At 38.4% G+C, this 27,123-nt stretch overlaps 2 protein-coding genes across 2 annotated transcripts; one reads left to right on the top strand and one right to left on the bottom strand.

Annotated features, from left to right (window-relative positions):
- Positions 1-3,995: 3,995 nt before the first annotated feature.
- On the bottom strand, positions 3,996-4,385 carry LOC121810696 (ATP synthase subunit alpha, mitochondrial-like). The gene has a single exon (XM_042211445.1). The coding sequence runs from the start codon at positions 4,383-4,385 to the stop codon at positions 3,996-3,998; it is 390 nt and encodes a 129-aa protein (XP_042067379.1).
- A 1,665-nt stretch (positions 4,386-6,050) lies between these two features.
- On the top strand, positions 6,051-9,979 carry LOC121742378 (ER membrane protein complex subunit 3-like). The gene is made up of 8 exons (XM_042135502.1): positions 6,051-6,270; positions 6,374-6,467; positions 7,459-7,578; positions 7,667-7,715; positions 7,941-8,040; positions 8,162-8,223; positions 8,366-8,424; positions 9,503-9,979. The coding sequence occupies exons 1-8, from the start codon at positions 6,119-6,121 to the stop codon at positions 9,608-9,610; spliced, it is 744 nt and encodes a 247-aa protein (XP_041991436.1). The 5' UTR covers positions 6,051-6,118; the 3' UTR covers positions 9,611-9,979.
- Positions 9,980-27,123: the final 17,144 nt, after the last annotated feature.

Below are 27,123 nucleotides of genomic sequence, written 5' to 3'. Positions count from 1 at the left end.
GATGGGATTTATCGATTGATCATTCTGCTACCAGTGGATTGACAGTTATGGGCTGAAGGAATCGCTCATCGATACATTGGCTACATGGAAACCCATTTGTTTGGGAGATCTTTTATTGCTAACTCCTATTATTATTTTATTTGTTTTAAATAGTAGTGCCAAATGGCACCCATTTGAATCAATCAATTTAATCTAGAATTTTCTACTAAGACATGTTAAAAATCTAAAACATCACCGTGCTTTAAAAAAAAGGTTCCCATAAATATCCTTGAAGAAATTTGGTTGTCTCCATATGAAGACAATTTTGCCCTTCTATCAATCCACGATTCAATTCTGATTTCTTTCTTGATTCACCCATCTATACTTCTAAAACTCACTAATAATGATACTTTGTTCCTCTAAAATTATTAATAATCATTTTAGTTAATTTACCCTTTCTTTAGCTTCAAAACGATTTGTCAAAATCCTGGTTTATAAACTTTATAAATCTTAATATAAATCCTTAATTTCATTACCTTCGACCTTATAAAAATTATCATTCATATATAATAATTATCACTATTTCTAATATCAATTTATTCACTGAAAACTCTAATTCACCGATTTTTTTATCGGAATAGTAACTTCCGTCTAAGGTCATTTTTGGGATGTTACAAGTTAGAACGAAATTGAATTTGCTTTATGCTTTACGCTTTTACAGCTTTTCTGGCAGACTTGCTGGTTGAGGAAAATTGACCCCCACTTCACTTTTGCGTCTTGTCTGTCCATTTTAGGAAAGTTTCCAGCAACATCATTTAGCAACATCATTTAGATACAGGTGTTCTTGATTGTTTAATATTCAGTATCTCAAGTCTAGTCATCATGCATATGTCCGTACGTAGTCCATCTAGTTGACCCGTTAGATAGAGTTGTGTTTAATCCACTAAGTCAAGTAGATTCTTAACTCACTTAGATTGTGTGGCAACAGCCAAAAACCCTCCCGAAACATCACGAACGCATGCTTAACACCTTCTTCCTCGTGTGATCGATCCTTACTTCCCTATACTAATTAAAAGTATTGTGGGTTAAGGTTTTTAAAATAGCTCTGATAGCGCGCCCGACGACACGAGGATAGGTCTAGGTTCTGCTTGACCAGTCTGGTCTGGTAAATCTGCTTGACCCGTTTGCAACCCTACTTGTTTAATTTACAGGGCACGTTCTGAGCGAGCTTTCATTTACGTTTTCAGCAGTTTTTTCATTGATTAGTACGTTTAGTGTGTTTTGGCACAGTTTGTTTGGTAATCATTAGGTCAATTTTATTCATATTTTGTACGTTTTATTCTTTATGTTGTGTATCGATAATCGCAATGTTATTTATTGATTTTATATTCTTATAATGTTTAAATGTGATTCAATGTTGAATCCGATTCTATTACTGAAGTGTTGTTTATTGATTGTTGTAACCTAAGTTATTTTCTAAAAATGTTGAAATTATGTTTTAGTTAAAGTTACATCTCTTTGCAAAGAAGAATTAAGGTCTTTTGTTGGAAAAGGTTTCAAGTTACTTGATGCTGCTATATCCTTCTATGAAGAATATGCTAAAGAGGTAGGATTTGACCCTCAAAAATCTGATAAAAAATAGTAGGCGACGTCTTTACTTGGCAGTATGTAGTATATGTAGTAAGGAGGGTGTGAAGTAGTTACATGATTTAGATTCATTGAATTCAGAAAAAAGTGTTTCTAGTAAATGTAGGAGTGTATCCAAGAGGTCTGAATGTGAGGCAAATATATCTTTTAAGTTTGTCTGTGGCTTTGGTGTAATTAGATATGTTGTGCATCACTTGGTTGAGGAATATAGTCACTCTATGGTTGACCCAAGTACAAGCATTTTATGTTGTGCATCACTTGGTTGAGGAACATAGTCACTCTATGGTTGACCCAATCAAGTCACTCTTTGCAGTAGGGTTTCTATCACATGAAAATATAGAATCATTTTCATGGTTATTGACTCATTTTGTATAATGTATGGGTGCACATCCAAAGTTGATAACTACTGGCAAGGATCCGACATGAAATCTGCAATCGAACATGTCTTGATTGGTACTCAGCATCGATGGTGCATGTGGCACATCATGCTGAATTGTTTGAGAAGGTTCCAAAAAGTCTTTTTGCTAAAGAAGTAGGATTTGATATGGTGTCAACTTCAACATCACCTTGTCGTTGCATTGAGAACGTTTGAAATTTTATCAATTTAATATTGTCGGCACAATACATATACCTACATATGTTGTCAAGAAGATAAGACACATTTAGATAAACATCGACACAATGCTTTAATTTTGTTAATTATATGTGTATGCAAGTTCAAGGTTTGTTGGATAATTGACCGGTCCGGGAGGGTTATTTGAAATGTTTCTGAGAGGTCTACTCCAAATTCGTCACTGGTATCCGATTGCACCCCTTGAAGTGGACCAAGATCAATAGAACTCAAATTGTTATAATAAAAATCTAAAATCCTAGAGTGCACCGTTGGAATCTCACTGAAATACTTAAGCTATTTTTCAATCATATAATATAAAACACACATCAATTCAGGTAAAGAGGAAGCATTTTTCATTGTAGTTTTAAAACCAAGTGATATATACATGCAATGCTCTAAAACACGAACAGCAGTGCAATAATAAACACCCGATAATTCAACAGTAGCATTTTTGAAATATTTGAACAATTTAAATAAAGTCACGCTATGTTCCCAACAACTATGCGAAAGATATAAATCATGAATGGGATAGGTTCTAAAAAAACCACATAAAGAATATTTATGCGTCAAAGTAGAATTCAGACAATCATATGTCGAATTCCATCTATGAGACACATCCATAGTAAAATTCGTATATCTTACATTCTTTTGATGACAATATTTCTTCCAAGCTTTGCCATTAGCTGGCATTTGATGGATTAATCTAACTGCAGTTTTAATAGGACTAACATGCTTTTGCCATAATTCAAGCGCATCTTGTACACATAAATTTAAAATATGACATATGCATCTTTGATGAAAATACTTACCTCCAATTACCGGAGCACAAGCCGCAATCAAATCACTAATACTTTCGGTGTTAGCAGTTGCATTATCAAAACCAATAGAAAATATCTTATTGCATAATTGAAACTCATTCAAAACTTGAATAATTAAATAAGCAATTTCGGGTGCAGTGTGTGGTGTCTCAAATTCTCTAAAACCAATTAAACGCTTGTTCAAAGTCCAACTATTGTGCACAAAGTGAACCGTAATGCCCATGTATGAATGCTGGTTAAAACAATCAGTCCATACATCTGAGCAAATGTTCACTTTGTGGCCCAAGTTAACTAAATAACGTGATAATTCAACATTTTTCTCTAAACATTTGTCTAACGGTAGATCGTTGAACGGTCATTCAACCTACTCTTTTGATAGCTACGTTTAAACCACTTTGCATAGTAACCTCAAATATTTTGTCATCGTAAACATTAAAAGGAAAATGCTTCATTGCAGTCCATCTAGTCATAACGTCAGAATTTGTTTTTATCATATTTGAAAAGAGGCGTACCTGACGAACCTGAGCCACAGGGTTGGAAGTTTAGTTGGGTTTGGTTAGAGGTAGTGCCACATTCTACCGGATGCTTTGTCACCAAATGACGACGGAGGGTGCCATATTCCCCACCACTCGCAAATTTATAGACTTTATCACAATAGTTACAATATGCATGAAACGCAGATGTCTCTTCTTGAGAGTGAGGATCGTGAGGACTTGGAATTATCACCGGGACCTTCTTGTAGTGTTTAACAAAAATATCAGATTTCAAAGCTTTTGTAGTGTTAGTGGGTGGAGGGGGAGGAGGCATCTCCTAATTTCCGTCGGTGCTAGACAGAAAACGAGAATGAGATCTATCATGGCGGTCAAGCTCCATGCGCCTGTCTGGTCCGATCGTTTAGCCGCTCTTTCTAAGAGACCGGAATGTAAATAGAAAACATCTCATGGGAAAGCCTCACGACCTGGTGGTCGGCGTAACAATAATGACATTTGTCGATATGCCACGGCCTGTTTACTAAGATCATCATAGATTATTAATGCGTGCATTCCATTATCGCGGAAATATTCCCCCATGGCACACCCAGAATATGGGGCCAAAAATTGCAGAGGAGCAGGATCCGAAGCGGTGGCTGCTACAAGAATGGAATATTCTAAAGCATTGGCTTCTGAAAGAATTTGAACTAATTGTGCCACAATTGGGCGTTTCTGTCCAATCGCTACATAGACGTCCGAGTCCGACGATATAGACACATCGTACTCGTCATTTTGTTGGGAACCACCGCCCCCGCCCCCGCCCCCACCTTGATGTATTTCAGCGAGTGGCATGGCCATCTTATGATCTTCTTCTATCTATAAATATAATATAAGTTGAAGTTTAATTAGGAACACAAAAAAAAAATTAAAAACTCAATCTTATGAAATTATGAATTGTAAAAATAATTTTATTTTTTAGAACTTACTTGCAGGCGTTCAGCCGCCACTCGGGAAACCTCTTCCATAACTTCTCGACGAATAGGTCGCCTTGATTTTGAGGGACGACTACTTTGATCTTGGGCAATTCCTTTGCCCCGATCACCACGTCCCGGTCCACCACGAGATATAAAACATAGTGATAAATGAAAGTAGTATGGATAGAATATGGAGTATGGAATAAATGGTAAATTACGAACACAACAACAAATATAGTAGTAAGTAGTAGCTAGTAAACAACTTAAGCAATTAGAGAGAATGAGGAGAGAATAGAGAAAGGGAGATTGAAAATGAAATCCTTGTTAACACAAGAATGGGGTGAGTAAAAATGAGGGGAGAAGTGGGGTAATTATAGGAGTAAAATTGGAAGAATAAAAAAAATTAAAATTTCAAATTCGGCCGGTTTACCGCCTGAACCGGCGGTTCAGTCCACGGTTTCTGACGGAAACCGCCGATTTCTGGCCGAAAATCGACAATTTCTGACCGGTTTTCAGGCCTATACACTGCACCCTACGCTCTGCCACCTGAAAAATCACCGGAACCGTCGGAAACCGCCGGTTTTTCTGCAACCATCGCCTGCAACCCTACGCCCCTAACCGGAATCTGCCCGTTGGGACCGTTGAACCGCCGATTCAAACCGGCGAACCACCGGTTTTGAATCGCCGGTTCACGGTTCATGATTTTCGCGAACCTGAATCGCCGGTTCCGGTTCCGGTTCTGGTTCATAAACCGGCGGTTCGGAACCGCCGGGCCGATTTGGTTTGTGCATGTTTACCTGTAGGAAAATATTGAGTATTTTTATGAGCTATTATTTCTATAGGATGGATGAAAAAGGAAAAATGAGCTATTTTTATGGGACATAGTGAGTATTACTTTAAATTTAGTGATGGGAAAATATTGTCACATTTCCACCAAAATTTGATTAGTTATACTCCGCTGTTGTTTCATAGCTGAGTCATTTTTCCATTTTGTAAAGTTATTTTATTGTTGAGTATTTCCATATATGTTAATAATCAACTCAAATTTTCTTTTCAACTTCATTCTACTTTTAGTTTATTTTCTATACTTTATTAATTTTTCTGTTTTATTCTTTTTTTATTATACCCACTTAACACAATTAATAGTACTCCCTCCATTCCTGAAAATTTATTCCATTTTTCTAATTCCGTCCGTCCTATAAAATTTATCCCATTATGCTTTTTATCATTTTTGTAGTGGATCTCATATTTCACTGACTCATACCTAATCACATTTTATTATAAAACTAATATATAAAAATAGGACTCATATTCTACTAACTTTTTCAATTCACTCTTTATTACATTTCTTGAGACAAAATTTAAGGATGGAGGGAGTATCAAGTTTTAAACTTTATGCAGAAAAGAAGTGGCTCAGGCAGAGGGATGAGTATATAATTTAGTAAAAACAGCATTACATATATTAAAGGCTAAGCCCAACAGTGGAGTGGGTTTTCATTCGGCCCATTATTGGTAATCGAAAACTGAAGGATTTAAGAATTTTAAGTGATATCGTCGAGTTCAGGTAGAAGTTTAGAGAGTTGAGTTTGCCGGATCCGAAACCTTCCGAGAAAAATAATGGCGGAAGATTTGGTGCTAGATACGGCGATCAGAGACTGGGTTTTGATACCATTATCGGTGGTGATGGTGCTCATCGGCGTCCTCCGTTACTTCGTATCTAAGCTCATGCGTTCCGATCAAGTTCCCGATCTCAAAATCGTCAAAGAAGGGTATCTCGAAACTTTTATTTCTTCTTTTTTTCTATAATTTCCAGTTGATGTCAAAAGCTTGTAACCAGCTATTGAATTTTTTTTATTGTTTTTCCATTTACAGGCAAGTGATAATTAGGGCGAGGAATCTTAGGGCGGCTGCTAATTTCATCCCTGCTAAGTCGTTCCGTGCTCGTAAGCACTACTACAGCAATGAGGTGACATAATTTGTTTACGATTTTCATTGTATAAGTGCTTGTGGTGTGGTAATTAACGAGTACTTCCTCCGTCCGCCATTAGGAGGAATGATAAAGTAAGAGAGAATAATGTTAATAAGACTCTTCTCAACATTATTCTCTCTCCTGCTTTACCATTTATCCACTTTAACTATTTATTATTATTTTTACAAAATAAGTGTGCAAAAGTGACCGGGGCTCCTAATGGCGGACGGAGGGAGTACATGTTATGTATCGCATAAGGCACATGTATAGAATCATATTACCGGAATTGTCGTTATTCTTTTCTAGGTCTCAGCAAAAATTTCAATGAAGATGATAAGAACAAATATGAGTACTTTGATCAGTAAAAAAGAGACTTAAGTTAAATCAGCCTTGTGGCTTTGTTGTAGTATTCCTCCCCTTCCCTTATGAGAGAGCTCAATGAAAATCTCAATCCCATCTCCAACTCAAACAAAAAGTATGTAGGTTGATAGGAGTATTAATTTTTGCTGCTAGAAGCTGAACATTGCTATGGTAAATATATATATGCATGACCCGACTAAGAAATTGACAGGGATTTCTTGTGAAATCTACTGCCACTGGCATTCATAGATGACTTTAAAGACTTTTTGTGACAGCTGGTTTTTTAATGTACTACATATGAAAACCACTGGTCTCCCCTTTAACAGGTTTACAAGGAAACAACCGAATTCCTCTTTTTTCCATTCATGTACCTTCCAAGAACATTCATCATGAGAAACAACCACTGAATCCATGTTTATGATAAATATCTTTGTAAGAATACATTGGGTTCATTTGAGATGTCTAACTTGCAAGTGTGCGTGGAACTGAGTTTTATCCAAAAACTTGTTACTTATCATACATCTTCTATATAGCCTTTTATGTTTATGCACTTGTTGTCTGATGCCAACCAAGATTGACTTAAAAAGATAATTTTTCTTATGATTAAATATTGGACTTCGAATTGCAGGAGAATGGATTATTACATGTACCCAAGGGTCAAGCGCAGAACCCACAGGCACAGATGTTTTCAGACCCAAACATGGCTATGGATATGATGAAAAAAAATCTCTCGATGATTATTCCACAGGTGAAGATTCTGCTTGTTTCATTGCATTGATACTTGTATTTTGCACAAGATCTGTCTTTACTGACGTGCTTGCTTTTTTATTGAACAGACGCTTACTTTTGCATGGGTCAACTTTTTCTTCTCTGGATTTGTAGCAGGTGTGTCTTTTTTCCTTTTTCTTTCATTCATTCCTTACATTTTGTGAATGTTGCACAACCAGAGATGCTTTCCATGTGGTTGATTTATGACCACTTCATATTGATTTTTGTGTCCGACTACTAAACTCAAATATCATGTGTGATGTGTCAATGGTGGAATTTTGGTATTGAATTATTTATAACCTAGCTAGCCTGGCATAAATGGTGCACATCTTGTTTTCGCAGCAAAGATCCCATTTCCTCTTACTCAGAGATTCAGGGCAATGCTGCAAAATGGCATAGACTTGAGCACAGTCGATGTTAGTTACGTCAGCAGTCGTTCCTGGTATTCTCCCTACTCATGTCATGAAAAAAAATTATATCACAAATTCGCAACCACAGGTTCTGTTGATTGGATTTGTGATTGTAGCTGATGTATAAAGTGATTAACATCTTTCTCTTGGCAGGTATTTTCTAAATCTTTTTGGGCTAAGGGGTCTCTTTAGTCTTATTCTTGGAGAAGATAATGGTCAGTATTCTTGACCTTTTGCCAATCCTCAGTATTGTATCTTAGTTTGAAACAACACTAGAGAATTCGTAGAACCAACCAGATATATATCTATAGACTATTTTTTATTAGGAAACTAACATGAGTACTTGATCTTCACCAGCAACTGATGATACACAGCGCATGATGCAAATGGGTGGATTTGGATTTGACCCAACCAGGGTAAGGCTATGCATTTTATCCTTCCCTCCCCCCTTCATATATGCTTTTATGAACAAGAACAGCTTATTTAGTCTCCAATAAACACGTTTAGGTTATATGAAACCATTTTCCCGAAGTCAATAAAATGGGTATGATATGCTCACATGTTCTTTTCTGATTTATTTTGGGGGTGGCTGTGGAGGGGGAAAAAGTTAAATAATTTTCTTTCCAAAGATGTTTTTTTGTTCTACTTTGAATAATGGTTTCTTGAGGAATTGATGAGTAACTAATTTGTCTTCTCAATTTTATGGGTGCTCAATTATATTCTTCAATATGTAAATATTTAGGGGTTTTTTAAGTTTTCAGCACTTGATCAACTTTTACTGGGTTCAATAATTTAGCCGGTTGGCAACTACTTCCTCTGTCCCAATGAAGATGACATATTTCTAAAAATGGAGACATTACTATCGCTCCACTTAACACGCAAAACTACACTACATAAAATCATGTATCGGCCAAGAAAGGGGTTATCTTCGTTGGGACTGAGGGAGTATATGTTTATTAGGATCTCTCCATTTGGAATGCGAATAAAGTATTACTATAATTTATAATTTTCCTCAGTGTTTCAATTATTGACACTCAAGCAGCCCTACATCAGCATTATTTTCTTGTAGATGTGGTCATTGTTTAGTGAGTGCCTAACTTTTGAAAAGCTCACTGACCAAACATTTATCTGTCAATTTGGCAAAAGAACCAATTTGTCAATAGGTTCAAGACCATTGTAGAACTTGCACAATTTACTCACACGGTCTTGGTTACTTTGATCACTGGATACCTTATGATTTATAACAAAATGCAAGTCTGTCAAAGAACATGCACAATTCAAATTGATGAAATCGGCAGCTAAAGTGTTAAGCAGGTTGACACCTTATAATGAGTCATTATTAAAAATTTCCATTCTTATATATAGATATTAAAAATGCGACAATGTTATGCTGTTTCTGGGGGGAAATTAAAAGTGGTGGATGTCTTTTTTTTAATAAATTCTGTCATCATGAATGTTTGTTTTGATAGCTCCATATTTTTCTTGTTGGATCAGAGTTTGGGTGCAGAGAAAGATAATTTGGACATTGTCCAACATGACTGGGCGTTGCCAAAATTTGAGCAGCGAGCAGAATCAGTTTTGAAGAAACTTGTCCAGAAATAACCGAGTACATACGTTAGTGCTCTTCTGCTGCTATCCACCATGCTCTTCTTGGTGTCTATGTGCCGTGGTCCAAGTACTTCAGAATGGAAGGGTGTCTATTGTCGTGGATGAAATCAGCCAAAACCGCATGCCTTGCATTGTTTTCCCCCCTTTTTAGTTAAAGAAACTATCTTTGATATTGGTTTTCCATTTTGACTAATGGTAATACTGTGCCTAGCTGCTGACATCTTATGCCACGGAATTAGAGTATTGTTATTCCTAAGGCAATCCGCAACTCTGTCTCTTAACCGTCTCATCCCTTAACTATTTATGGGTCCCACTGTAATTTTCACTTCATCTCTTAATTAAGAGACAGAACCTACAACCTCATCTCTTATCCGTCTTTTAATCATCTCTTAACTTACTATTCATTCAATTTCATTTTTTTTATTTTCAACAAATTCAATTAATAAAAACACATTTCATTAAATAAAATAAAATTACAACTTAAAATTCTTAAAAAATTATAAAAAACATAATTAAAAATCCTAAAAAAATGAAATATACATAATTTAATTTCTTCCGCCAAATTTTGCCCAAATGTGTTCCATTAGATCATCTTGGAGTTGGGCGTGGGCGGTAGAATCACGTGTCCTTGCCCGAATAGACAACCGATCTTGCAAAGATGGATGCACTCCACTGCGAGGCGGACTACTTGCGGTAGAGCTTTCAGGGGTTTTAGGGTCGAACCAATTTCCCGCCTCAGGTCCTTCGTCGGCGACAATCATGTTGTGCAAGATTATGCACGTATACATGATATCGACCATACTCTCCATGAACCACGTACGAGCCGGGGCTTTGATAATGTTGAAGCGCGCTTGGAAAACCCCAAACGCCCTCTCCACATCCTTGCGAGCAGCCTCCTGCTTCTGCAGCAAAAAGAGCCTGTTTTTCGTTTACCGGCTTGTTAAACGTCTTCACGAAGGTTGGCCACTTCGGGTAGATGCCGTCGGCAAGATAGTACCCCATTTTATACCGCCGGTTGTTAGCGATGAAGTTGATGGCCGGCGCTTTACCATCAAAAACTTCGGCGAAGAGGTCGGATTGGTTGAGCACGTTGACGTCGTTGTTCGATCCGGGGACCCCGAAGTATGCATGCCAAATCCATAGCCGGTAGTCGGCAACGGCCTCGAGTATAACGGTGGGGTGGGTGCCTTTGTGGCCGCTCGTGTATGACCCCCTCCACGCCACAGGGCAATTCTTCCATTGCCAATGCATGCAATCGACGTTGCCAAGCATCCCGGGGAATCCGTGCACTTCTTCGTGAAGGTGGAGCAGAAACTGACAATCTGCCGTGCTTGGCTTCCGGAGAAATTCATCGGTGAAGGCTGCACGGACGCCTTTGCAGAATTGCATCTAGCACATTCTCCCAATGCTTTCTCTAATGTGTAGGTATTCGTCGAAAAAATCCACCGTTTGTCCACTCGCAAGCTGGCGGATTACTGTAGTACATTTCTGCAGTGTCGTGTGGCTAGGACGGCCAACAGCGTCGAACCCTTTTTGGAAGAACACTTCCCGGGCTGCCAATGTATTTGCGATGTGGAGAAATAGCGGTCGCCGCATGCGGAAACGGCGACGGAAGTAGGTATCTCCTCATACCGGGTAATCACGGAAATAGTCGCGTACTAACCTTGCGGCGGCTTCCTCCCGGTTACGATGGATATAAGTCCGGGATCGTCTTTGGGGCGGGGTGGCTTCCTCCGCCTCCCTACGTCGATCTTCTTCAAGTGATTCTTCCATTATTCGACGCATTTGCTCAAATAGATCCATGAATGTATTAACTTTGGTAGAAGAATAAAAGAGATGATTTGAGATGAAAATTGGAGAGGAAATGGAGGTAATTTGAGAAGAATAGATGTGTGTTTGTGTGTAATGAGGATGAAATAGGAGTATTTATAGAGTAAAAAAATAAAAATAAATAAAAAAAGGAAAATGACCATTGAACGGTCATATGACCGTTTTTAATTTTTTTTATTAAATTCAAATTTAAAAAAAAATTATTGCGTCAGCGTGACGAAGCCCACTCGCTGGTCGGCGAGTGGGCGTCACGCATGGCGCCGGAGCGCTCCACGTCGCGTAAGGGCGTGGCGAGACAGCTCGCGCGCCGTCTCGGAGGGACGGGCGTCTCGGCGGGTTGGGGACGAGACGAGACGCTGCAACGTGTCCCGCGCCCGTCTCGTCTCGGAGGGACGAGAAGGGACACCCGCGAGACGCGTTGCGGGTGCCCTAAGGAATTTCCCAATCCTACTACCGTGAAAGTGTATTTTTCTTTTCGTTTAAAAACATGTACCCCCCTCCATTTCACAGTAGTGACCATAGTGAGAGGAAAATATGTGTAATGAGTAATAAATAAAAAAATAATAAAGTAAGAGAAAAGAAAAAGTAGAGATAATAAAGTAAGTGAGAAGAAATGTGTTGATTTTTACTAAAAACAGAAATGATTTTACTATTATGGAACATACCAAAATGACAAAATAACTCCATTACTATAAAACGAGGGTAGTATACTTTGTCAGACAAGAGAGTGTACTACTCTCTTTATAGGATCGAGTTTTAAAATGTAGATAGTGGCGGGGTTTCATGGATAATAGATCTCGCTTTTATTATAGAGGTACGTTTGTAAGTAGATAATGGTTATTTTTGGATTTGTTGTAAATAAATTATAAAGATGGAATAAAAATGTACCAGGATAGTTTGCAAAAAAAGTACCACGTATTGAGTAGGAGTAACGTTTTGTGAGACAAACTAAAATGATAAATTGAGCATATTCTTTGGGTAGAAGTCAAATAATTTTTTGAAACTCTTGCCTGACTTAAAATCGTACTTTAAATGGTGAACCGAAGGAATATTATAATATTTGAAAATTGAGAGTCTACAATTCTATTTCGTGCAATGAATAGTAATTGAAGTTGGGAATGGGTTTATGAATGTGAATTGGTTTTGGCGCGAGAGACGGGAATTGGAAAGTGGGGCAAAATGCAAAGGGTTGCGTGGTGATGAAATAATGTAGAAGGGAAGCAGTGACAACCTTGGACTTACACATGTCTACCAAATTGTAGCTAATGATGCCCCAAAATCATCTTGGCTTCATGGGATATGTGTCTCTCCAGACACGCTTATTAATGTCGACTAATTGGTATGCGTGATATTTAAATAATAGTCTTATTCCTACAAACGTGCTTCAATTAGTATTAACACCCGAACTATGCACGGGACATAAGATTTTCAAATAATGAATATAAAATATAATAAATATATAGAAAATAAGAATTGAAAGAAATATGGAGATTTAAAAAAACAGAAATGTAATTATCTTGTCTCACTCAAAATGAATAATTTACTAATCCACAGTGAATGAAACATTTATGCAATTTTAATTTATAATCTAAGTGAAGTAAAAATAATAAAATTAATGACAAAAATAAGATGTGTGACTAATGATCAAAGAGTATGAATTAATTAGAATAAGATATACAAATAAAGAAAATATGTGTGAGTAAAGATGTTTATTGAAAGTGCTATGCAAGTCATTAATTCAAATAAAAGGTAAATTAATATATAAATTTAATAGCTTAATTAATAAAAAATTAATTTGAAAAAAATATATGGAATATTAAACATATCCACATTAAATATATGGATAATTTAAATCATATAAATTTAAAACTTATTTGAGAAGTCAAGTTAGAAAATTTATATTATCCAATAATCACATTTTAGTTGACTGTTTATATCTTTCTTTTAATTTCAGACCATAGCATAACTTGATATACATTTCCAAAGACTAAATGAATTTTTTATATTGGAAAGAATAAATTTCTTACTTCCCGCCACATATACGTATAAAAAGTAAATTACTACTATCACTTAAAATAACGATAATATTTTATGCATCTTGTTTGTTTTGAATAATGTGAGAATTTACACTACTCTTTATATTAAAAAGTATTGCAATAAATGATTAAATCTCAATTTTAACCTAAATAAATGGAAGGCAAACTAAACTCTCTAGCATAATTCCAATTTAACCCAAATATAAGACTAATTAGTATATAAATTTAATAACTTAATTATAAAAAAATTTAATGGTAGTGCACTATTTAAATGTGTTTTAACACTTCTTCAAGAAGTTAGCATTTTATTAGACTATTATTTGTCCAATTATTTTTGCCTTAAAAAAATATTTTTGAATAGAAGACATCTCATTTTTCCATTTTCCCTCAAAAAAGGGTATTAAGGACTTTTCATTAAACTTGCACTTTAGATTAGTATAGGTTTGTTGAGTGAGGTGAGGTGAGGTGACTCGTCCTCGACTCTTGAACGTCTACTTGTAATATTGGCCCCTTTATTCAGTTGATAGCGTGGCCCTTGATACTTACTAAAAGCAATCAAACACGTACATAATTTGACAAGCTTGATCAATCAGTGACTCATCCATTCCAAATTCAAAATCGTCTGGATACTAATAACATCACTCCTCAATTTCGATTGTTGAGGGCAATATTTCCTTCTTAATAGTACAGTATTCATTTTAGCATCCAAACATATCATATGTGGAGCCTAAATAGTACAAAACACCAAAACCTAATCCAACTTTTGAAATGCGAATCCAACGCTTCGTGAGTTTTATGTATATAATACGAAAAGAAGTCCATATTCATATTAGGGTGTAATAACGGTAATTTGAATAGGAGTTAAATACGGTGACTCAAAAGTTGACTAATTCATAGATACAACCAATGTTTTAAAAACCGGACCGGTAAGCAAACCGGTGAAGCAACTGGTTCAATGGTTCAACCGGTTCAATGGTCGAACCACTGGTCGAACCGAAATATTATTTTAAACATATATAATTAAATATATAATATATAAAATATGGGTCGTCTTCAACTGAGATTATCACCTTAATCCCAAATTGAGACTGAATATGGACCCTTTGATCCAAAAATCAAAGGCTGAGATTGAATAAAAAATATCAATAAATAGTAGACAAAATATCAACATTTGATACAACATTAACACAACAACGATAAACATGTTAGTAATTGTGTTCATAACGGCTAGGAGAACAACAGTTACAAAATATAAGTAATACTCCATATTTCTTCTTTCGTCGTCGTCCTTTAAATGTCTTATTCCATCCGTTCTATAATACAACAATGTCAAATTCTTTACATATACAAATTTAATGCAAATATTTAAAAAGCATATACCCGGTTTGTTGGTAGGACTAGACTTCCATGCAACATCCCCACAGTAATGAAAGAAAACTCAATTTTAGAGTGATTTGGAAAAAAAGAAGATTACCGAATGAGAATTTTTTAAAATTCCGTGAAAGAGAAATACGAAGGCTGTTAACATTGGTGTGCTCAACTTTTATTCTTTATTTTATTTTCAAATGAAATACGTCAATGATATTGGTATTTTTTCTCTCTAAACACACCAATTTCATTGGCGTATTTTCCTTTCATAGATTATACATAAAAACGTTTCCATTCCGGAATTTTTTTCCCAAGTCACCCTAAAATTGAATTTTCCTGATCGACATTAATTAATTGAATCATAATCTTTAGTTAATAAACTATAAATATCCCTAGTGAAGGTTTATTGGAACATGGCCAAACAAATCTTATCTTCTAGATATAAGATGTGGAACAAAAGTGACACTTGCTCAATAACGGTAAGTCGGTACGTATACTCACCTAGAGTGTAACATTATATGTTCAATTCAAATTCAATAGAATCGACCAAACATATTAATGAATCAAACACGATTGAGAATGTTACAAGGTAGGTTCTCACTATCGTTAATAGAAGAGTTTGATACGCAATAGTAAAAGAATTTGATGAATCCTCAAGCTTAGACAAGTGACAACTCATGACGCAAGTGACAACTCTTTACTTTAAGTAAGTCCTCTTTCATTTTATTTGTCTTAATATGACCTCTATCATCAACATCTCTTCAAGTTTTTCATATTTCACCATCCATACTACGAGAGTGTAGGGACAGATGTCACATAAAATAGAAGTCGGGGTAGCAAAGACTCTTGGTGTGTGGGTGTCCAATTGGGGTAGTGACGCCGAGGCATAAGGCATGGGCCACAGCACAATACACGTAAATGTAAATCAAATGAAAATAAGTGGGACGGGGGGCCCGCCACCAATACAATCGTGCTCCGCCTCCACGTGGCCAGTTATTATAGGACGGGCTCATTCGCTTTATGCTTCTTTACAGGGTAGAGATTGAGAGTATACATCAGCATGAGAGCGTCCTCAATAGCTCCGCCTCTTTTTTATCCACAGCTCCAGTTTTTTGTCCGCACTAAAAAAAAAGTTTCCGTCATTATAGGCGGACACTTCCAATAGCTCCGAAATTTTATAATCAATTTTCATTTTAATTTTTTCCTTTAGTTTTAAAATCATCGAAATTTAAATAATTATAAAACGAGGTAATTGAGACCGAATATTCATTGTATTGGAAACGGTAAAATTATACAACGAACATTTAAAACAAAATACAAATAAAAACGCCGCCACCGTCTAATCGGTGGCGGAGTCGGATTTCTCCTCTTCTTTTCCGTCTCCCTCGCTGCCGGCGGCGGCCCCTGCCTCAGGACCCTCATCAGCCAAGCATAGACGGCGCTGGATCCGACTTATGAGTTTCAAGTATATATCCTTGATGAACGGGTCGGTTGCGGCCTCGTATTTGCTGCAGACTTCATGCAGTTGTTGCATAAACTGCACATCTAGGTTCTCCCTCAAGACCTCGCTGGCAACAGGGACCCTGTGCTGCGGTATAGGGGCGGGCTGCGGGGTGCGCGATCCAGACGCGGCAAAAGATCGGCGGGAGGAAATTCCGGCCTCTCTAGCGCGTCGGATAGAGGCCTGTTGTCCCGGATGGCGTGCGCGCCTAGAGTGTGTAGCGGAGGGCTCTTCAGCTTGCTCGTCGTTCAGGTCGAATCATTGCGAGCCGCTGCCGCTGCTGTAGTCCCCGGCAATGTTGTGTCTAGTACGCTTCGGCTCAGGAGCTCCAACCTGCTCTTGCGCACAGATGGCCTTGAATTTCGGACAGTGCTCGAGAACTTGATACTCCTCCAACATTGTGAACTTAGGCCACCCCTCCGTTTTGTATTGGCCCATGGACAGTGCCTTCACGTCGCCTTTGCTTCGACCACTCTCAGCATTGCGCAGGTTGTTCTAGTATATGCCCGCGAACCGCTTGGTGGCCGGCAGAATCCTAGACCACTTTTTGCAGAGCTGTTCTCCGTCACACGGTTTGGCGCCTCGAGGTTTGAACTCGTTGTATGCCAACAGGACGCGCTTCCAAAAGCTCCCCTCGGTCTGATCGGTGCCCACTATGGGATCCGATATGACGACATCCCACGCCCTCGCCACAGCAATGGACTCCATTTTGGTGTAGTGCGTGCCCCGTTTGTGTCCGGCTTCCGGCACCGCTGCCTCGCTGCCATCGCCGCCGCCGCGGCCGATGCCCGAGCCGCCTCCACTGTCACCGCGACTGCCTCTTCCGCCGCCGCCACCGCCACTGCTTCCACCCGCCGTATCCGGTACGCCGGAACTGAGCAGACCCATCATGGTATCCAGTGTGTCTTGATCTGCTTCGGTGAAATGAGATTGGCTGGATTGGAAAGGGGTCTCCGGACGCGGCTGGTTAAGCGCGTTGAGGTTGGGTCTGTAATCTCCGAACGCCGAACGACTCAGATTCCGCTGAAAAGGTTGGGGCTTAGAAGAAGACCTCCACGGCTGAGATGGATGAGGAGTTGGACTCGATGCCCACGGCGGGGGAGATTGACTCCAACTCCACAGCTGGGACGGAGAGCCGCCATATCCCGACGGCTGAGAAGGATAGCCGCCATATCCCGACGGCTGTGAAGGATTGCCGCCATATCCCGATTCGTGCTAGTCGGGTGATTCGTCATCTCCACCGTGCATTTTTAGAGAGTAAAAGTGTAGATAGTGAATTAATGGAGAGTGTGTGAAAAGGGTGTAAAATGGGTGGTGGAGGAGTGGTATTTATAGGGTTAATTTTCGGAAAAAAAAATCGGAAGGGGGGGCCCAGCGCGCCTATCGCCGCGCACTATAGGCCGACGCGCCTATAGGCGCGGCGATGGCCGACCAGCGCGTCCTCGCACATTTCTCGCCGAATGCCCATCGGCCCCGTTTTTTTTCGTCCACCGCGGGGCGACGTCCCACGCACTATAGACCGTCCCCCCGTCGCCCCCGCCGGGGTTATAGCCGCGCCGGTATTATAGTGGACACTCTAAGCTTTCCAGTTGCCACTATGGGATATCCTCTTTCTCTACTTTATTTTTCAAACTAATCTCCTATCCCAACTCTATATTGTTAAAATATCCTATATAAAATAATTATTTCATTTTTTTTTATTTTATCCATCTATAAAAAATAATCTCATTATTTCATTCGTCTCAAAAAATAATATTTTTCATCATTTTAATCTGTCACACAAAATTAGTCCACTTTCTATTTTTGGAAACATTTTCACCACTTCTTATTAGTGGCGAAGCCACGTAGTGGCCGGGCCCCTATGGTCCCCCCACCAAATTTTCACAATAATTCCTATATGTACTATATAGTCATTGATTCAAACATATTCAGTACGTAGCCGAGTTGGTCATTTTTTTTGTCTTTGAATTGAAATAGAGGTTGCGTGTTCGATTCGTCAGGATGTTTTAATTTTATTTCTGCCTCTATTCTTACTTATTTATTTCAAGTTTTAACTGTTTTGTTCTTACGTTTCCTAATTTTAAGCTTTATTTACGCCTTTCTATTACCTTATTGTTAATATTATTCTAACTAATTTATTTATCTTTAATATTATATTTTATTGAACCAATTAACTGAATAGTTATTAGTGGACTTTAATAATATTAAATAAATAAATTCTAGTATATCATATACTACTAATATTTGTAAATATAATATTCAAACAATGATTTTTATTATAAAAATTAATAGTATATTATTTATTCGTTTCTTTATTAGTTATCGTGAATTACATCATGGAGTTCTATGATTAAAGATGTTGATTGTATAGTTTAAGGAAGCCTTGTTATTAGTGCCACTAATGTTTTTATGATAAGGCAGGATCTTTCGACAATGATGTTTTTTAACAACAATCATCGTATATATCTCTAGTTTATATTACTCCAAAAAAATCATATTATTAACATTATCATCTATCTCGCGACTTCTATTGTTGATGTCGAATTTACTTCCAGCAACGCTAATCATATATCTCACAACTATTAATAGTAGTTTGGGGCCCTCAATGTCAAAATCCTAGCTTCGCCTCTGCTTATTATACTTACTTCAATTATTTTTCTCTTTATTATTCGTACTACTATACTAATTTCACATTAAAATTTATATCGTCAAAAAAATCTTTGTTATTAGGGGATGAATCTATTTATAGAACATTCTCCCATTCTTTTCTCTTTCTGTTTACTTCTCCCTCCGTCCCACTTAAAATGAAACATTTGAGAATCGGCATGAGATTTTATGTAGTCTTGTTTTGTAAGTTAATGAAGAGAGAGTAAAGTGAGATAGATGAAAAAGTAGAGATAGAGTAGTTTCCATTTTAAGAAACGTTTCATTTTTAATGATGGGACAGAGGGAGTACTTTATCATGTTTTCTTTTTCTTTCTCGTACTTTAGCAATTAGCATTGTTACATTCACAATGAAACTAATTTTTTTGAATAAGAGAATATCTTTTTTTACTTAGTCTATGTTTGATAAATAAGTTACCCATTTTACTACAACAATCAACTTATATTTTATAATAAAATTAATATATAAAAATAAGAATAATGTTTCACAAATTTTTTTCAATCACTTTTCTTCATATTTTTAAAAATTCATATCGTGTCAAATTTAAAATTTTAGTCCTTTCGATTTAATTTTTTTGCGTCGGATTACAATTGACAATCTATTAGCTTCCACGTATATAGAATTTATGGCAATGGATTATGGATGCATTTGTGTTTCTTTTTTTTTCATTTAAAGGTGGCTGGACATCAATTACAATTATTCTACTTGTATTGTGCTTCAACCTCAAGGCTCAAGATATATACTGAAAAGTGCATTTCTATACGATAGGGTGATTTTTTTTAAGTCATAAACATCTATAGGCCACCATTTTATTGATATGCATATAATCTTGGCCATCCTAATTCTTGGCCGCTTGAATCCGTAGAAATGATCATCTAATCTTCTTATGCTAAATCATGCTTTAACAATTAATCTAATTCTTCAGAATCAAATGATTTGGATCTAACATAGAACACTGACCATATTCTTGATTACACAATTGGCATGAGATACTGCGCCCATTTCTTCCTATCTTTACGATTAAATATTCCCTTTTCTAATCTAATGATTTAACATCCCACATTATTTTATAAGTAGTGTGTATTCTTGCTAATGTCTACGTCACTTTGAATAACTCTAATACTATGAAAATTAACTTATATCCTTCAGTTATTTAATAATACATACATACATATGTATAGAATATAGAAGAACTAATATATGTATTTCATTTTACTTTTTCATATAACTCGACATTTAAGAGCATTAGCAATGGGGCGCCCTAAGGCGCACCCTATACACCGTCACGTCATCATTTTTATCCTCCTACCCTCCCACCTGCAGTGTGGCGCCCTAAGGCGTGCCATATGCATTTTCTTTTATTTGAATATTTAAATAACTACAAAAATTGGGAAAAAACTTCATTTCATTTATAAAAATTAATACATTACAATACGAATTAAAAAATACGCAAACTCAGCGACGGCGGTTACGGGCCCACACTTCTTCAATCATGTCGTTCATGAGCTGGGCATGGTCTTGTTGGTTGCGCATTGAGGCCTGTCTAGATAGAACCTCATTGAAGCCCGTCGGTAATCCACTAGCGGGGGCTCGGTCGCCGTGCTGGAAGAGCTAGATGCACCTTCATCATCGTTCCAGTCGGTGATGGTCCCACCTTCATGCTCGACTATCATGTTGTGCATGATTATGCACGCATACATGACATCGGCGATGACTTCCTTGAACCAGAGATGAGCCGGCCCTTTCACAATTGCCCACCGTGCTTGGAGCACACCAAATGCCTGCTCGACATCCTTCCGCGCCGCCTCCTGCTTTTGCGCAAATAAAACTCTCTTCTCACCAATTGGGCAGCTGATCGTCCTCACAAAAACACCACCGTGGGTATATGCCATCGGCCAAGTAGTACCACATGTGGTATTAGCGCCTATTGGCAGTGAACTCGATGGCCGGGCCATTGCCATTGCATTGCTCGGTGAAGAGGGTGGATGAGTTGAGGACGTTAATATTGTTGTTCGACCTGGCCACGCCAAAGTAAGCATGCCAGATCCAGAGCCGATGGTCAGCGACGGCTTCGAGGATCATCGTCGGGTGGCTGCCCTTGTATCCACTATTGAATTGGCCTCTCCACGCCGTCGGACAATTCTTCCACTCCCAGTGCATACAGTCGATGCTCCCTAGCATCCCAAGAAAGCCGTGCGCCGTCTCGTGCATCTTCATCAGGCTCTGACAATCAACGGCAGTCGGCCTGCGCAAATATGTGTCGCCGTAGGCCTCCACAACTCCCCTACAAAATCTCTTCAGGCACTCCCGGCCTGTTGTCTCCCCGACGTGGAGGTACTCGTAAAAAATGTACTCCGTGGTGCCGTAGGCCAACTGACGGAGTGCAGCCGTGCACTTTTGCAACGGTGTAAGGCCGGGTCTGCCGACTCCATATTCCCGATACGTCATGTATTCATCACGTGACGACAAAGTACGGACAATGCTGAGAAAAAGGTAATGCGGCATTCTAAACCAGCGGCGGAAAATGGTCGGTCCCCACCGTGGTTGCTCGGCAAAATAGTCTGCAATCAGGCGTTGGTGAGCTGCCGTGTGGTCGCGTCGGACAACCGTGGATCTGCTCCGCCGCCGCCTCCTCGCGCTGCATTTCGACTAAGCATTCCGCCATGACCTCTTCAACGGCTGCATCTAAGGCTTCCGAGGTCGGACTACCTGACTCCGAGGAACTAGAACTAGTGTCGTCGTCGTGGTTCATTTTGGTAAGTGAGAGAGGTAGAAATGTGCGAGATGAGAGAAATGAGAGAGACGAGATGTTCGTATGAACAAGTGAATGAATAACGAGATTTAAATAGACAAAATTCGGAAAAAAAAATTTCAAAAATGCGTGTCATCGTCCATCGTCCGCCGAGCCCATAATGGTGCCCGATGACGCGAACGATAGGCCATCGTCCACGCTTCTTCCGCGCCCGAAGCTTAAGGCGTGGGCATAGGGCGCGCCCTATGGTGAACACTCACAATGAAGGCATCGTCCGTGCCTGAGGACGATGGCACGCATAGAGCGTGCCATTGTGCGCCCCATTGTGGGTGCCCATAAGAAATTTATGTAGAAATAATTATTTTTGCTATTTCAAGCTTTAAAACATAATGGTATTTAGCTGGAGAGAGAGGGGAGACAATGGACAGGAATTGAGAGGTGATGACTGCGATCCAGCGTGGTGCCATCTGACGGCACGTATGTGGGACCCATGTCACGAGATTCCTACTCTTGGAAAGCAGCATTTGGCGGGTCCCACGGATGGTGGACAAGATTGAGATATCGAAAAGGAGTCCACGTCGGCCGACTGCTGGGTCCCATTTGCTATTGATCATAGCTGGAGCGGTGGGCCCCACACTAAAGTAACGCCACCGGCCTTCGTCCCTTATTTGGCCCACATACACCAATTCTATGCACACGTCAATCCTTAACTTTTATCAATCTTTTAATAAACTTTCCCATTGACCATTCTCGATCTCACCCTTCATTTCAAGTTTTCAGTCATTTAAATTCATCTTCAAAATAACAATTTCTTGAGTTTTGATGAATAAATTATAGTACTCCTTTCTTCCATAAAAAACAGTGTTATTAATAAATACTCCCTCCGTCCCCTAATAGGAGTTGTTGTTTGACCGGGCACGAGTTTTAAGAAATGTAAAGAAAAGTTAGTTGAAAAAGTTAGTGGAATGTGAGACCCACTTTTTATATTGATTTTATAATAAAATGTGAGTGGAGTGAGTTAGTGGAATGTGGGACCTACTACCATTTATGGTAAAAATGAAAAGTGACTCTTAATGGGGGACGACCCAAAAAGGAAATTAGCGACTCTTGTTCGGGGACGGAGGGAGTAATACTCCCTCTCTACCCAAATAATATGCACTTTGGATTCAACACAGATTTTAATGCAAAATTGGTAAGATAAGAGAGAGGTAGAGAGAAAAGATAATTAAAGTATTTTTAATGGTGAATGAGTCCCACGTCATAAGAGAGAAAAAAGTTTCCAAAATTGAAAACTGCATATTCTTGTGGGACGGACTAAAAAGAAAAGAGTGCATATTCTTGAGGGACAAAGGGAGTATAAATTTAAATGTAAAAAAATAAATTATGAGAAAAAATAAATAAAGTAGATAAAATATAAGAGATATAGAGATAAAATAGAAGAGATAGAGAGATAAGATAAAATATAAATAAAATATGAGAGAAAAAGACAAAAGGCAAGTACTGCTAAATTGAAAGTAACTTTTCATTTTCTAATATATGACTAACTGTGGTGAACCATCGAAAATTAAAAGATAAGATTATATTTTGTGAATATATGAAGTATTTGATCTGCGTCTATGTTTTAAACACGAGATTATTAATATCATTAGTTTTAAACTTATGGAAGAAACTAAGCAAGAATAGCCATTTTTCATGCGCAAGAAAGAGATTTAAGTTAACCTTAGGTATCATTTCAATTCGATATGTTGCGTGTGGCTAAGGACTATATATAGTGAAGTACTTATATCTCAAGTTGTTTATGTTAATAAAATAAATTAATGTGACACTAGTACAATAAAATTCAGAAAAAAACGTATGTGTTTAATTTAACAGTACTACTAAATTTTCAGATTATTATAGGAAAGAATCACAATGGAGCAATATATAGTAGTATTTGACAAAACACGATAAGAATCCTGAACGGGTTGGCAGCGGAAGCGTGCATGGAATTGATCACATAATAATTCTGATCTATTTAGCAAATTATTTAGACAAATTCTATTCGTGTAATTCTCATATGTATTGTAGATTGATCAAGTCACTCGAACAACTTGATCAAGTCACTTAAGTAGCTGGATCAAGTCACACAAGCAGCTTGATCAAGTCACTCCCGCAGCTTCCATGCAGATTCAACGCACAGATCAGATTCAAGGTGATAGCAGTTCTAATGCAGAGGATGGGGAATCAACTTCTGGAGTAGCTGGAGCTTCTGATAATGAGCCTGTATTGCTCATAATGGGAATGATGATCTAAGTGGCTATCAGTTGGCCAGAGATTGAGCAAGAAGAGTTGGCAAGCTACCAAGCCGATTTTCTGAGTATGAGACTATATTCTATGCATTGATTGGTGCAGAAGAGATAGAGCTTGAGGAGCCTCTCACATATAAAGAGGCTATGGAAAGCAAGGATAAAGATAGATGGCTACAAACAATGAAAGAGGAGATGGATTCTCTCACCAGAAACAAAACTTGGGTGCTTGTGGATAAAGTTGAAGACAGAAAGCTAGTCACTTGTAAGTGGATTTTCAAAAGGAAAATTGAAGCTGATGGTTCAATCAGATTTAAAGCCAGGCTAGTAGCAAGGGGATTTACTCAAGAATATGGCATTGATTACAACGAGGTGTTCTCCCCTGTTGTAAAGCATAGCTCCATCAGAATGTTGTTATCAGTTGTTGCAAAAAATGATTGGGAGCTTGAGCAAATGGATGTGAAGACAACTTTTCTCAATGGGGATTTAGAAGAGACTATATATATGGTGCATCCTGAGGGCTTTGCTGCTACAGGACAAGAGGGAAAAGTGTGTAAACTGATCAAAAGCATCTATGGTCTTAAGCAAGCAAGTAGACAGTGGCACAAGAAGTTCAACTCTCACATGCTGGCCAGTGGTTTTATTAGATCAAGATTTGATTCTTGTGTGTATTTCAAGAAGAAAGGTGGATGATATGCTCATTGCTGGATCAAGCATGAAGGAGGTGGAGCAAGTGAAGGAAGATCTAAGGTCTGGCTTTGATATGAAAAACCTCGGACCTGTCAGAAAGATTCTGGGAATGAACATAGTAAGAAACAGAAAGGAAGGGACTATATGGCTTGGCCAATCTGATTATATACTGAAGATGTTGAAGAGGTTCAAGATTGATAACATAAAAGAAAATGCAACTCATCTAACTCAACATTTCAGATTATCAGCAGATCAGAAACCTCAGAGTAAAGAGGAAAGAAGGGAAATGAAACTAATTCCCTATGCTAATATAATTGCCAGTGTAATCTATGCAATGGTTTGCACAAGGCCAGACATTGCATATGCTATCAGCACTACAAGCAGATTCATGGCTGATCATGGAAGAGAACAATGGTTACCTCTGAAATGGCTGCTGAAATACATGAAACGTGCTGTAAAGTTGGGAATTCTGTATGGAGGAAATCAGACTTCAAATGGTAATGCCTTACTTGGCTTCTGTGACTCAGATTATGCTGGAGATGTAGACAATCGAAGGTCACAGTCAGGATATGTGTTTACAATGTATGGCTCTGCAATAAGTTGGAAATCAAGTCAGCAAAATGCGGTGGCATTGTCCACAACTGAGGCTGAATATTTGGCACTTGCGGCAGCTATCAAGGAGAGTTTCTGGTTGAAAGGTCTGGCAGCAGAACTGGGGGTGATCCAGAAGTGCATTGCAGTTGGATGTGATAGTAGCAGTTCTATTGCTCTTGCAAGACATCAAGTGTTTCATGAGCGGAGTAAACACATAGACGTGTGCTTACACTTCATCAGAGAAAAGATTGAAGAAAGGGAGGCGGAGGTGTTTAAAGTGAGCACGAAGGTGAATCTGGCTGATATGCTTACTAAAGCTTTGCCTAGAGAAAAGGTGGAGCTTTGTAGAAAGTTGATCATGCTGCAAACTTGTGGTACAGCTGATTGAGTGAAAGTGGAGATTTGTAGATTGATCAAGTCACTCGAACAACTTGATCAAGTCACTCAAGCAGCTAGATCAAGTCACACAAGCAGCTTGATCAAGTCACTCCCGCAGCTTCCATGCAGATTCAACGCACACACACAACAAGAATTGGTGAGGAAGAAGGTGTAACAGATAGTTAAATCTAGTCCATTGATTTATAGACCGTTAGATTAGTTTGAATATAAACCGTTAATCAAAGTTAGTTGATCAAGTTAGTTAGCTTGTTTTGTTTTCTTCTCTCGGTTAAATAGTAGAGATGAGATGCAGTTTTGTAACTCGATTCATTCAGCTCAATTCAAGATTTCTTTCTCTCAAAACTCATCTTCAAGTTTCAACATTCGAATTCCAAAGAGTTTTACATGTATCATGCTCATAACTTGAATTCAAACATGCTTTAGCGCAATTAACACCTAAAGCATGCTTACTACGGAGTTAGCCAATTTACCTCGTTGATTCTCCAAAGAATCGAAGATAGTTAGCGCCTTCTCCACGTGAAGATCTTGAGTACTAAACCATGAATCTTCTGACTGGTTCCCGGACTGTAAATTGATATCAGTGTGGGCTGATCTCACCAGAATACTAGGACTCAAATAAGGAAGACGGAAACTGCTCACGGAGGAGAGCTGAAAATCGCCCCTCTTCAATACAGAGAGGGGTTGAAAATTTTGATGAAAATAATGTGTATTTTCTGTCTCCTTTATTCTCCTATTTATATTAAGTCACATATTGGGCCCAGTCAGGGATTTATGGAAGAATTTGGATATGGCCTCCCCCAATTAGCTTCTTACTAATTAAATTAAACCCACAATTTAACATAAGCTTATATTGGAATATTACGAGCAGCCACTATAGAAGTAATATTGCACTGCCCATCCCGCACCAGAATTGTCACAATAAATGGTGATGCTCTTGGGCAGATTCGTAACTGCACCTAAGTCCATAAGGAAGTTCTTGAACCATACAGCCTCTTTTGTAGCCTCCGAAGCGGCCACATATTCGGCTTCCATGGTAGAGTCCGCGATGCATTTCTGCTTCACACTCTTCCAAATTACGGCTCCACCTCCTAAGGTGAACACATATCCAAAAGTAGACTTTCTCGAATCCTGATCAGCTTGAAAATCTGAGTCAGTATATCCCAAAGGACAGAGCTCGGCTGCATTGTAAACTAGAGCATACTCTTTAGTCCGTTTAAGGTACTTGAGTATGTTCTTTACGGCAGTCCAATGTCCTTGGCCCGGATTCGACTGATATATTGCCACCATGACAACAGGAAAGCAAATATCAGGCCTTGCACAAAGCATAACATACATGAGACTTCTAACTGCCGAAGCATATGGAATACTTCTCATCTCTTCTATCTCA

Source organism: Salvia splendens, chromosome 7 (genome assembly GCF_004379255.2).
Source record: "Salvia splendens isolate huo1 chromosome 7, SspV2, whole genome shotgun sequence".
NCBI classification, from domain to species: Eukaryota; Viridiplantae; Streptophyta; class Magnoliopsida; order Lamiales; family Lamiaceae; genus Salvia; species Salvia splendens.
This window is presented reverse-complemented; position numbering and strand designations above follow the sequence as displayed.

Coding starts and splice junctions, on each gene's coding strand:
- LOC121810696 (XM_042211445.1), bottom strand. CDS start 4,385: ATGGCCATGCCACTCGCTGAAATACATCAAGGTGGGGGCGGGGGCGGG.
- LOC121742378 (XM_042135502.1), top strand. CDS start 6,119: ATGGCGGAAGATTTGGTGCTAGATACGGCGATCAGAGACTGGGTTTTG. Junction 6,468..7,458: donor AGCACTACTACAGCAATGAG/GTGACATAATTT, acceptor TTCGAATTGCAG/GAGAATGGATTATTACATGT. Junction 8,041..8,161: donor TACGTCAGCAGTCGTTCCTG/GTATTCTCCCTA, acceptor TTCTCTTGGCAG/GTATTTTCTAAATCTTTTTG.